We start from the raw sequence: 12,454 nt of genomic DNA on the forward strand, positions 1-12,454 counted from the left end.
TCATAACTTCTCGTGGCAGTGGTTTAATCTATTCTTAACCTTAGGGAATGAGTTTCAATTTGCTTTTCTCTTATTTAATCAACACAATCAATCATCAAGTCTACCAAAAGAGAAGCATCAGTTTAACAAAAATTCAATTTAAGAATAATTACATTCATCCATTGATTTGATCAACTGTTTCATCGTTTAACATTCATGGATCAAGAATTATTTTAATCACTTTTTATTTATCTGTGACTTTTAATCTTTATTAGTCTTTGCTAGTTTGAATGTTGACAATTGGGTTCCAATTTTGTCGCCTCAAATGATAAAAAGATGTTCAAAAAGTAAACTTTAATGTAAAAAACAATGTCATGTTGTGCTCAACAAATAGCATCATTATTAATGATTCATTAATGAGTAGTTAATTTTGCAGAATCTGAAAGCTCAGAATTTTCCTGAATAATTCGTATTTGAACCAAAATCTACACTTTTTTGCTAACTTTGACTCTCATTGATATCATGAAAAATAGACAAAATACTATTGTAACGTCAGAAGCTATTCGAGTTGTAATGACAATGATCTTTTGATGAATTCAATTTTTTCCCTGTTGTTTGCTTTACTTTTGCATATTTGATGAAGTTTATTTAAAACTAAATTATTCCCAACCCTATCTGAATAGGCATACTGATTGAAGGTTAACATGTTGTTGATGAAAATGATGATACAGGTGATGATGATGAGTCGGGTGGTGTTACCTTCAAGGCTTTACCCAAACTGATGATCATCTTGATGAGGTGAATAATGAAAAATGTAGGTTGCTGATGATTCTAATGATTCCTGATGATGGTGATAGAAGGAGGAGTAGGAAGATGATAAGGCTCATCTAATCATTATATGATTATCATGATGCTTTTCCTTCATAAATAAAAGTTGCACTTGAATAACGGCCAATAATAAACTCTATCAATCTCACCATATCCATCATCACCATCACTTTAGATTGATTGACTTTGATCCAATTTTACATTTTTTTCACTTTTCGCCATTCTCATCTCTTCTTAATTGTTGATCCAGTTTAGTGTTTGCTATCATTAATATCAATATTTTCAAAACTATCCTGACAAAGCAAGTGATGAATCAACTTGGGCGAGTTCAGGTAGTTGATTGTATTGATCAGGAAAAGGCAGAAGAAAAGGAAAAGGAAGATTGAATTTGGCCAATTTTATTGCAAACAACAATATTGATTGTTTATATGGGTTTATAATTATCAACAATTTGTTTGTTTTCAACTTATTTTGATAGATTAACTTATTGCTTGAGATGTTGCTTTATGCTTTTTATTGACAGTCAAGTAAATCAAATTATCAACATTTCCAGTTTACAGTTTTCACCTTTTTGTGTTGATTATATTAAACTTGATCAATCGAGATTCTAGTTTCAATGAGATTCTTGTTATTGATGATGATTAGGATGATGATGATGATGGATTCAATGAAGCTTCAACTTTTGATTCATGAAAAGCAAAAAATTGAATTTTCTTTTTCATCTTTTTTTTCTCATGTTTATTCGCTCGGTTCAACTTGTTCAATTTACCCTTTATCTTGAAAAGGTATCTTGACCTGTTGAACATTTTCATTTATCTCTTCTGTGTTGGTGTTCATCAGGGTATTTAAGATAATATTGAAACTAATATATTACCATGTTGACTGCAAGGTAAAATATTGTTGATAAATTGACTTTTATCGGTTCATTTGAAATCTTAGAGTCAAGTAGAAATGGGTTTGGTTCAATAATTTTTGTCATTTTTTTTCCTTCGTTTACCTCTTCTTCTGATTAATCTTGAACCCTTTTAATAATCTGGTTAATCATTCATCTTTGGTGGGTTCATTGGGTGGTCAAAATTCATCTTCATTTCAACCAATTCAACTCTCATTTCTTATAATTAAATACCTTCCATAACATAGAAAAACATAGCTTGGAAAAGCACAGAAAAATGATTTCTTGACTTCCTCAACTTTTCAGATGTCAAGAAGTGTTTGGTTGATGTTAATGGCGTTGTGCCACCTGATTGTAATCGATTGAATGATTCAAAGTGCTAATACCATTGAAATTCGGATAAAATGATGCAAATGCTTAGTGCTAGGTGAATGCATGTACCCTGGCTGTTGAAGAAGCAAATTCCCGTTGCTACGATTATAAATTTTTATCTATTATGGCCAGATAGTCAAAATAATGTAAAATAATCAATTAAATATTAAAATAGTTTAACATCGATGATGATCATGAAGAAAACTTTTCACATCATTCTTAAGCATTTTAGCATAGCTCTTGCTTTAGCTAGACTTTAACCGCTTAAATTAAATGCAACTCATGATGGGGTTTAAACCATGATCCATTCGAATTGAAGCGTAATGGTATAAGTCTTGAATTCACATGAATGTCATTTGTAAAGCATGAACCGATATGATGTAAACAATTAATTAACCAGTCTAATCATCATTACCAAAATTTTGATGAGTGCCATCTTTTGGTATATTTTGATACATAAGTGGCTATCAGATCAGCTGATTCAGTTGTGTTGTTTACAACACATTAGATTTGGTGTAACAGATTCTGGTATTAATTGAATGATAAACTAAGTCTCGATTTTGTAAAATCCACGCCAGTTCGTTCATAATGTTCAGGTAATTTTTCAAATGTTTATGTTCATAAAATCAATCATGCTTTCTTGATATTAACTTTTGTTTTCTTTTGTATAGGTTTAAAGTTTCACCAAGCATCAAAGGACTATTGTCTAATGAATGTAGCACCATGACTGCCGGCAATTTGAACATCTTTAGGTACTTGAATGACAAACGGGCCATCGTCTCAAGGGTAAAAAGAAAAGAATCTCAAAAGAATGAGGTTAAAGACCCTGACAGAGGTACGTTCAGGAATTGGGTTAAAAAAAATTATGGTGCAGATCGTGTGCCGAAAAATATGCCCACGGATCCTGATAAATTGGACAGTATTGATAGGTAAATTTTTTCATCTCCGTTTTTACCTCTTTTTATTTTAACAATTATCTCTTATAATTTAACAGAATTGCTTTGACATCTTCTAATGTTGATTATGATTATAATACTGTGAATTTGGTCGCTTCTTTTTACAACACGGACTCGAAGGATTGGGAACATTTCAACAAAGTTGTTGAAGCTTACAAAAAGCCCGATAAATCAGGAATGAGAGTAGGACAAGTTGAATTTATTTATGGTTCGATGAAAAGATTAAAAGATTTTGGTCTGCATAAAGATGTTAGGGCTTATAATGCCTTATTGGATGTTTTTCCTAAAGGAAAAATGATTCCAGAAAATGTTATCCAATTTGGTTTTCTTCATTATGCAAAGCAACAATTTTGTGCTGTAGATCTATTAGAAGAAATGGAATGGAATCAAGTCTTACCAGACCAAGAAACTATCGATTTAGTTTTATCAATTTTTAGTGTTTATTCACAAGTTTTTGACAAGCTGGGAACAATGATATATTGGACTACAAAAGCTAGATATAATGACCCTTATCCATGTCCCAATGTGTTACCTTATGATCCTAAGGAATTGGCAAAAATAAGTTTTCGTAGAATGTGTGTTGATCCAACGACAGAAATATCTATTTATTCGGTAAGTTTCAAATTCATTTATTTTTGTGATATTTTAACTTATTTGTTCAAATGGAGAATATCTTCGTAATTCTAAAATTTTCTCCAAATATTTTTCAGACTGAAGCCGTACCTGAGTCAATGGACAAAACTTGGATAGTCTCAGCAATTTCACCAGTGCAAAAGAAACTTATAAACAAATTAAATGAGCCTCTGTACATTGATGGACCCCATATTATGTGGCTTAAAGATCATATGATCAGTTACTTTATATTAAAAACGGCGGCTCCGGAAGAACTAAAGGAAAATGAAGAAGATTTAGAAGATATGCGAGATCTTCCTTTATATGCTCACGGAGGACTATCAAAAAAACAACATATTGAAAAAATGGAAGCAATTCATCAATCTTCAGAAGGAACAATCTGTGGTTTAGTGGCTACTGGTACCTCTTCAAGAGACTCTTTACTTTCATATATTAGGATTCTTAAACACCATCTACCTAAATTAAAAGATTTAAACATAATTTTTACTCAGCGAGCACCGGAATCTGCATTATATCCATTGGAAGAGGAAAAAAAGGATGAGATGCCAAAAACCAACGATGAAAGTGTTAAGTTGATTGTAAATAAGTAAATATTTATATACAATATGCAGTTTTAAAAATGGATTCAATTTCCCCATTTACATATAATGTTATAAATATACATACAATACATAAATGTAGTATAAAAAATTAATGAGTCAAAATTATGTAAAATAATCAATTAAATATTAAAATAGTTTAACATCGATGATGATCATGAAGAAAACTTTTCACATCATTCTTGAGCATTTTAGCATAGCTCATGCTCTATCTAGACTTTAACCGTTCAAACTAAATGCAACTCATGATGGGGTTTAAAGCATGGTCCATTCAAAACGGTATAAGTCTTGAATTCACATGAATGTCATTTGTAAAGCATCAACCGACATGCAGTAAACAATTAATTAACCAGTCAAATCATCATTACCAAAATTTTGATGAGTGCCATCTTTTGGTATATTTTGGTACACTATCAGATCAGCTGATTCAGTTGGTTTGTGTACAACACATTAGATTTGGTGTAACAGATTCTGGTATTAATTGAATGACAAACTAAGTTTCGATTTTGTAAAATCCACGCCAGTTCGTTCATAATGTTCAGGTAATTTTTCAAATGTATATGTTCATAAAATCAATCATGCTTTCTTGATATTAACTTTTGTTTTCTTTTGTATAGGTTTAAAGTTGCTCCAAGCATCAAAGGACTATTGTCTAATGAATGTAGCACCATGACTGCCGGCAGTTTGAACATCTTTAGGTACTTGAATGGGAATCGGGCTATCATCTCAAGGGTGAAACGCAAAGAGTTTTGTCGCTTTTATGAAACCAATTTGGTCGATTTGGATGGTTCTGTCATTAAATGTAGATATCCCGAACCAAGATATGTTATTAAATTTCCAGTTATTTTTGAAGAGCTTAAGACAGAAGAGGAAAAGAAAGTTTGGTTATCCAGGAGGAAACCCAAAGAAACGTTTAACCGCTCAAAGGATGATTTTGATGTTAAAATCGATAGAAAGATTTATTTGAAACACTTGAAGAAAAAATAGATAACAAGGTGTACAAGTACTAACCATCCATAGGAAACTCTTTAGCAAACCGTCATTTGAACCAATTTTTGTTAAGTTATTTATAGCTAGTTGTCAACCATTAAACTATTATATTTCGTTATTTAGAATCAATGCAAATTATGATGTATTAAAATATTTAACATGTTAGTTGCAATATCAGTTCACAGGATAATTTTTCTATGTTTACTAACCTTTGCATATGAATCGAGAAAATCAATTGCAATTAATCTGAAAAGCCTACAGATTTCTTACAGTATTCGTTCGGGAGTTGTTTTGATATTACGAATAAACAGACCGGAATTGAAAAAAATGAGATACAGTTTACCTAAAATTGTCCATTCGATTTTCATCTGAATCAAATGAAATAACCTTTGAATTTAGTCAAAAAAATTAAATAATAAGCGATTTTAGTGTTAATTTTTGATTTTCGTGATTAAATTCAACCATAAACTACGCTCTAAGTAATAAGCAATAAAAATTAAGGTTAATCAACAAGTTTTTATCAATTGGAAATTAATGTTTTCAAAATTTGCGCCTGAAACATTAGACGGACGATTTCAACTTTAGCTTTAAGTGCCAAATTTAAGATGTAAGAATTGTACTTTTATAGAGCACCTTTGCTTGTTAAAGGTATATCAAATATTTATTTAGTCTTGAATTGAACCTTGATTACTTCAAACCAAATAAATAAATACATAAATTGTAATTTCATTTTATAATAAAAAAGTGAGTATGTATAGTAACAAATAGGTTACTTTCATTCATAACAATGTTTGGAAGAGATGCTCTCAAAATAACATTTGTAGCTATTCATACCGCACAATTGTACTACCTGTTGTGATGTGTCAAACAGAGCCTCAATGTGTTAATGGAGTCAAAATGGAGTTAATATTAGCAATTAACCAACTTATTTATCCTATTATCGAACCAATTTTATTATTAATTTCATATTCGTGTTCACCTTAAGCTTTTTCTCGTGTCATCCGGCGGAAAGTGTATACAGCAGTCAACAGTCAACAAATTTTTTCATCTTGTTTTCATCCATTATATTTTGAGTTTATTTATTGATTGCACTGAATCAATTTCTTCAAAAATGAAGAATATACATTCACCATCAACTGGTCAACATCATCCTATCGATGAATCACGAGCTAGAATCATTGTGATGGGTGAAATTGATATGCTTGAAACTCATATGCGGAATGCTTATTCAATATTCAGTAATAATTATCATGGAGGACGACGTCTTTGGAGTAGCAAAACATCCAAACCCGTGATTACTTCAATTGCTAGCGAAACAGATGAAGAAGAGGATACCTTTATTGATGATCTAGGAAATGGAGGGTCTATACCATCTGGATCTAACCAACAGCTGACCAAATCTATTAGAGATGCATATTGCGGTCTCAAAAAATTAATGGAGAAATTAGTTCGCAATCTAAATCCATTAGCTGATATCTCTTATTTAGTCCCATTTTGCGAAGTTATCAAAGATCCAGACATAAGTGGACCCATTACTGACTTGGCACTTCGATCATTGATAAAATTTCTGCGTAAAGGTTTAATTGATGCAACGGAGGAAATGGGATCAGCTCAATATGTTGGTGATTCCATTATCAAAGCTCGTTTTGTGGCCACTGATAGTGCTAATGATGAAATTGTTTTAATGAGAATACTTACCGCTCTTCGGGAGATAATTATTCGTGGTTTCAAGTCCATTTCAAACGATACTGTGTGTGAGATAATGCAATCCTGTTTCCGTATTGCTTCTGAGTTCCGATTGAGTGAAATATTGCGAGAAACCTCGAGGCAAGCTTTAGAAGACATGGTTGAAGTACTTTTTAGTCGCATTCATGAATTCGATGATATTTCGCCTGGCTATGGGACTGTTGTTAAAATTTCTGGTCCAGTTAAATTTCCTACTCTTGGCTCCAATCGTAAAGTAAAGTCTAGTGAAAGTCAAATCAAAAGTACAACCAGCACAGCATCAGTAGTACCTCAACCGCAACAACAAACACAATCATCGTCATCAATCACGACAACATCATCAGTTTCATTAGCACCATCACCTATTTCTTCACAATCCACGTTATCCACAACAGCAGCTACAACTGCCATAACCACAGCAGAAGTAAATCAATCTACAAACTTACAAACTACTAACACTTTATCTGGTCAACCCACAGAGTTTGTTAATAGACATGGCATCAAATTTTCTGAAGATGCTGCTATTCCTAGACCACTAGATACATTAGCGCGTAAATTGGGTCGAAAAAGTTATGATCTTGTCTGCATTCATGAGCTTTTGACTTATCTCACCTCTTTGATAAATCCTCTTCCAGAAAGCAACAATACCGATGCAAATGTCAATCTTGGTCTCAAATTGTTAACTGTTGCCTTTGAAACTGCAGTTGATGAAATAGGGAATAAACAATGTCTCTTAGCCATAGTTAAAAATGAATTATGCTGGAATCTTTTACTGGTAAGATATCTAATAATTTAACCTTAGCTGTCAAAAAATTTTGATGCAATTCTGCTAATTTATATTAATTTATTTTTCTTTCTGATTTCTTTTTAGCTTTTGCAACACGATAAACATCTTACACCATTCGTCTCCTCTTTATGGTTATCATTCATAATATTTAGTTCACTTCGTATACACTTAAAATATCAGTTAGAAGCATTAATTATACGTTTGATGGACATCATTGGGACTGGCAATGCACCTACAGAGTTTCGAAGAATAGCCTTGGAACGTTTGTATTCATTTTTTCAACATATACCTCATCTTTGTCACGAAATATTCATCAATTATGACTGTGATCCATATGCATCCAATTTGTTGGAAGACATTCTTAATCTATTGTCAAAAAAATGTTTTGATGTAGCTTTAACACACCCAGTAATAGGAAATAATCCTTCCCAGCCATTACCGAATACTTTTTCTACCATCCAAACGATTTCTCTTAAAACTCTTCTGGAATGCCTTAAAAGTCTACAAAGGGTCGAGCTAAAGCCAAACGATATGGTTCTTAAATTTACTGATGTTGAAGTTTTACAATTTATTCAAGCCATTCCCCAGCCATCGGATTTAAACACAAATGAAGGACCAAGTGAATCAAAAGAGCTGGAGCCTACTGATAGCGATGATAACAATCCGAACTCACCTCAACATACAGCTGTTGATTCTTTGAGTGCAGAATCTAATCTTGAAGAATCTACTTTAACCGAAATAGTAGTGGTTCGAGACGAATGTGATTCACCTGTTAAGGGATCGATTTCAGTCAAAAATGAGGACCCAGAGGTTATACCAGTGATTACAAGAAGAAAACCAAAAGTTTTGTATTTACCTAAAAGCGTTTCTGAGATTGAAAAATTGAAACACAAGAAAAAATTACTTTGGATGGCTTCAGAGCAGTTTAATGCCAAACCATCAAAAGGAATAAATTTCCTACAAGAACATAAACTTGTTTCTGATGAAAATGAAATCGTTAACTTTATTAGAGATAATTCTCGTCTTGATAAGAAGCAAATTGGTGAATATTTGGCGAACAAAAAGAATCTTGCTGTTCTTGAATCATTTGTGCAGAGTTTCATGTTTAAAGGATTACGGATTGATGAAGCTTTACGTCTTTACCTAGAATCGTTTAGACTTCCTGGTGAATCTCCATTGATAACTCTTGTTTTAGAGCAATTTGCTCATCATTGGTTTGAATCTAATGATAGACCTTTTGCAAGTGAAGATGCAGCCTTTAGTTTGGCTTACGCTGTCATAATGTTGAATGTTGAGCATCACAATGCAAATGCCAAGAAACAAAAAGAACCAATGACTTGTGATGAGTTTATTAACATGTTGAGACAAGTTAATGGTGGACAGGATTTTGACCCTAATTTACTTCGAGAAATTTATATAACAATTAAAAACAACGAGATTGTCATGCCAGCCGAACAACATGGAATCGTGAGGGAAAAGTACCTCTGGAAATGTTTATTGCGTCGCAGTGAGACTGATTCCGGAACTTATTGGTTTGCTACCGAATCAATATCTCCAATTTCAATGGGAGATAACTCTAACGAAGAAGATCGATGTCTACAGTTATCTTTAATGAATGGTCCAGTTTTCAAAATACTTTGGGGTCCTGCCTTGTCTGCAATGACTTTTGTCTTCGATAAAATTAATGTAAATCAAAATACAGCATTAACCCGTAAAATATTGAATCAAGGGTTTACTGTGTGTGCTCTTCTCTGTGCTAAATATGGTCATCTTGACAATCTAATCTCTAGTCTTTGTAAATTTACTATCAACTCTGCTGGAGGTCCTACAAGTCCATTGTTAACTCGTAAAAGTCAACTCGCTGCACAATGTCTTTTCAAAATTGCTAGAGAATATGTCAATGAGATTCGCCTGGCTTGGACTGAGATCGTTAAAATGATTTTGAACTGGTTCATTGCCAAATTCCTTGAGGAATCATTGGAGTTTGAAGATTTTGCTCTAGGTGGACGGCATATCAAAATGAAGCGTAAAGAAAAGCCAAAACCAGTCAACAAAAGTGCAAACGAAGGTTCATCCAATTTCTTGTCATCCTTTTATTCCTATTTTGCTGGTAATCAAGAGGAAGCATCGATTTCGTCGGATGGTTATTCAAGTGGATACGCATCAAACGTCAGAGACTCTTCCGACTGTGACTTTAATTCTCAATCAACTGAAGTAATCCAAAGCTATTGTAAACCATTAAGTATCATTGAAGAGTCCAAATTTCTTCACACTGATTCATTGGTTGAACTAATCAAAGCTTTGATTAATGTTGACATAGAATTAGAAGATGAAGCTGGTGATGATGTAGAAGCTTTTCGACTTGAAATGATTCTACAAATTATACTTTCAAATAGGTAATGTATTATTTATTGAATCAATTTATTTCATTAATATTATAACACTCTTGAATAACCCTTGTTTTTCACATCTTCAGGGATCGGGCTTCTGTTTTTTGGTCTCATCTCCAAAGTTATCTACAAACAGTTTCCAAAACTTGTAATCAAAGTGAATTGTTCGCTGAAAGATATGTTTCTGCAATCTTCAGATTAGCCATAAGATTCAGTCCTAGACCGGATGCCTTCAGTGAACAAGTAAGTATAAGTTGAAGATTATATTATCATATTTTAAAAAACAATATTAAATCATTGTCTTCTCTGTTTCTTAACTCTTTGATTTTTCTTTTTATTACAGATCTATCAATTGATTCAACTCATGTTAACGACCTTTGAACCTAGAGTATTCCAGAAACACTATACAGCAACCGCTTTGCATTCCTTCATAACCCATGTCCATTCATCACTAGTCAAAATTGAAACTTGGCGGCTTATTTTTGATGCTCTACTATATGTTGGAATAGGATATCGACCTCCAGGAACATTTAAAGTCAGTGGATCCACTGGAATGACCAAAGGCTCAGTTGAATCCATTAATTTTCTTAGTGATAATGAAGAGAATCCACGTAATCTCAAGGAATCTTCCTCGTCTGGTTCCTTACAGGGTCGAGGATATACTTCAGACTCTGAAATTAATTCACAGAATACTTTGAGATCAGGTAGCCTTGAATCAATAAATTCAGATGGAGGAAGTGGAAGTGGTAATCCATATAAACTTATGACTGGTGACTCTATTGGAACTGGTAAAGGAAGTGTTTACTCTATTACAGATTTATCTGCTTACGAAAAGTGTACTGAAATATTGACTCTCATCATTCGCGAGATTTTACCCAAAAATTTAATCACAACTAATGGTCAAGAGATTGACGAGTTTAGCAGTTCAGTTACACAAATGGCAATAGATACACTAAGAAAGTTTGTCGAAGCTTCTGTTAAAATAAACACTATCTATAAGCATGGTTATCATCATTACCACCATCATTCTAATTTAAGAAGAAGCACTTCTTACAATAACAGTGGACTACGAACTGTCCAATCTTCCAGATCTTCTAATCAATCTTATTCGTCAAGGAGAAACACTGCTACAGGGTCTAGTGGAGCTTACAGTGATTCAGAAGAAGAATTTAGTAATTTAAGTGAAATCGCTGAAGGAGATGAAGTGGCGAAACAAAAATTAGTCTCTTTAACTGAATCATGTTCACTTAAATTACTTGATTTAATGCACTATCTTCATCTAAATGCTGGTTTAACCAGTGATCATTGTGCCAATGAGTATCTCTGGTCATCTGTTTGGTGTCCATTACTTCAAGGAATAGCTCTTTTGTGCTGTGATTCTCGCCGTCCTGTGCGTACTTGTGCTCTTACTTTTCTCCAAAGAGCTCTTCTTAATCACGATATGAGAATATTGAATGCTCATCAGTGGGAAAGTTGTTTCAACAAAGTGTTATTCCCATTGTTGGCCAAGTTATTGGAACCCCTCAATACTCGTGATCCGGTTGGGATGGATGAAACTCGAATGCGAGCAACCAATTTACTTTGCAAAGTTTTCCTCCAACATCTTCAACCGCTTCTCGACTTACCCACCTTTACAGCTCTTTGGCTTACAATACTTGACTTTATGGATAAATACATGAAAGCGGAGATGCAAACTGATTTGGTTAAAGAAGCCATTCCGGAATCACTGAAAAATATGCTTCTTGTTATGGACACAGCAAACTGTTTTAATTCAGCTTTGTCATCCATTACATGGGATCGAATTCACTGTTTCCTTCCAAATTTGAAAGAGGAAATTATGCCACCTCAGCCTCCTCCACAGCCTCCACAGCCTCCACAACCTCAACAACCATTGCAAGCACAGCAACCACTACAAACATCACAACCACCGCAATCACCACAATCATCTCAGTCACAGCTACCACAGTTTCCACAGCATTTTACAATATCAACGCAACCCCAGCAGCCTCCACATCCACAACTTACTCAGCTCGCTCAGATTCCTGGACTTCCTCAACTAACACAACTCTCTCAACTTCCTCAGTCTACTCCATCAGTTCCACCTGCCTCATCCATAGAGTAATATAAAAATAAATATAAATTGTATAAAGAGTGCTGTTTCGACATTTCATTTGATGATGTCTTTATTATTAATATAAAATTAATATATAAAATTAATAAAAGTGAAACTATTGTATTCAATTTGATGTATCGCAGTTCTATTTATTCAGATTTTCATCTCGGTCGTCTGATAATTCACTTTT

General features: G+C 33.4%; 3 protein-coding genes across 3 annotated transcripts; all 3 read left to right on the top strand.

Moving 5' to 3' along the window:
• The first annotated feature begins 2,554 nt into the window (after positions 1-2,554).
• Positions 2,555-4,411, top strand: ECSIT (evolutionarily conserved signaling intermediate in Toll pathway, mitochondrial). The gene is made up of 4 exons (XM_015925776.3): positions 2,555-2,667; positions 2,743-3,000; positions 3,066-3,639; positions 3,738-4,411. The coding sequence occupies exons 1-4, from the start codon at positions 2,660-2,662 to the stop codon at positions 4,248-4,250; spliced, it is 1,353 nt and encodes a 450-aa protein (XP_015781262.1). The 5' UTR covers positions 2,555-2,659; the 3' UTR covers positions 4,251-4,411.
• A 277-nt stretch (positions 4,412-4,688) lies between these two features.
• Positions 4,689-5,414, top strand: mRpL55 (mitochondrial ribosomal protein L55). Its single transcript, XM_015925775.3, has 2 exons — positions 4,689-4,801; positions 4,877-5,414. Exons 1-2 carry the CDS (start codon positions 4,794-4,796, stop codon positions 5,244-5,246), a joined length of 378 nt encoding a protein of 125 aa, XP_015781261.1. The 5' UTR covers positions 4,689-4,793; the 3' UTR covers positions 5,247-5,414.
• Positions 5,415-6,090: 676 nt separating this feature from the next.
• On the top strand, positions 6,091-12,392 carry garz (Sec7 domain-containing protein garz). The gene is made up of 4 exons (XM_015925528.3): positions 6,091-7,749; positions 7,846-10,157; positions 10,238-10,394; positions 10,495-12,392. Exons 1-4 carry the CDS (start codon positions 6,361-6,363, stop codon positions 12,271-12,273), a joined length of 5,637 nt encoding a protein of 1,878 aa, XP_015781014.2. The 5' UTR covers positions 6,091-6,360; the 3' UTR covers positions 12,274-12,392.
• The last annotated feature ends 62 nt before the right edge of the window (positions 12,393-12,454 follow it).

This window comes from Tetranychus urticae, chromosome 1 (assembly GCF_039701765.1).
Source record: "Tetranychus urticae isolate SD_2017Ah chromosome 1, NJAU_TeUrti_SD_1.0, whole genome shotgun sequence".
Lineage (NCBI taxonomy): Eukaryota > Metazoa > Arthropoda > Arachnida > Trombidiformes > Tetranychidae > Tetranychus > Tetranychus urticae.

Excerpts from the sequence above, each read along its gene's own strand:
- ECSIT (XM_015925776.3), top strand. Across the intron at positions 3,001-3,065 it reads AAATTGGACAGTATTGATAG|AATTGCTTTGACATCTTCTA; the intron begins GTAAATTTTTTC and ends ATAATTTAACAG. Across the intron at positions 3,640-3,737 it reads CAGAAATATCTATTTATTCG|ACTGAAGCCGTACCTGAGTC; the intron begins GTAAGTTTCAAA and ends AATATTTTTCAG.
- garz (XM_015925528.3), top strand. The coding sequence starts at position 6,361 with ATGAAGAATATACATTCACCATCAACTGGTCAACATCATCCTATCGAT. Across the intron at positions 7,750-7,845 it reads TATGCTGGAATCTTTTACTG|CTTTTGCAACACGATAAACA; the intron begins GTAAGATATCTA and ends ATTTCTTTTTAG. Across the intron at positions 10,158-10,237 it reads CAAATTATACTTTCAAATAG|GGATCGGGCTTCTGTTTTTT; the intron begins GTAATGTATTAT and ends TCACATCTTCAG.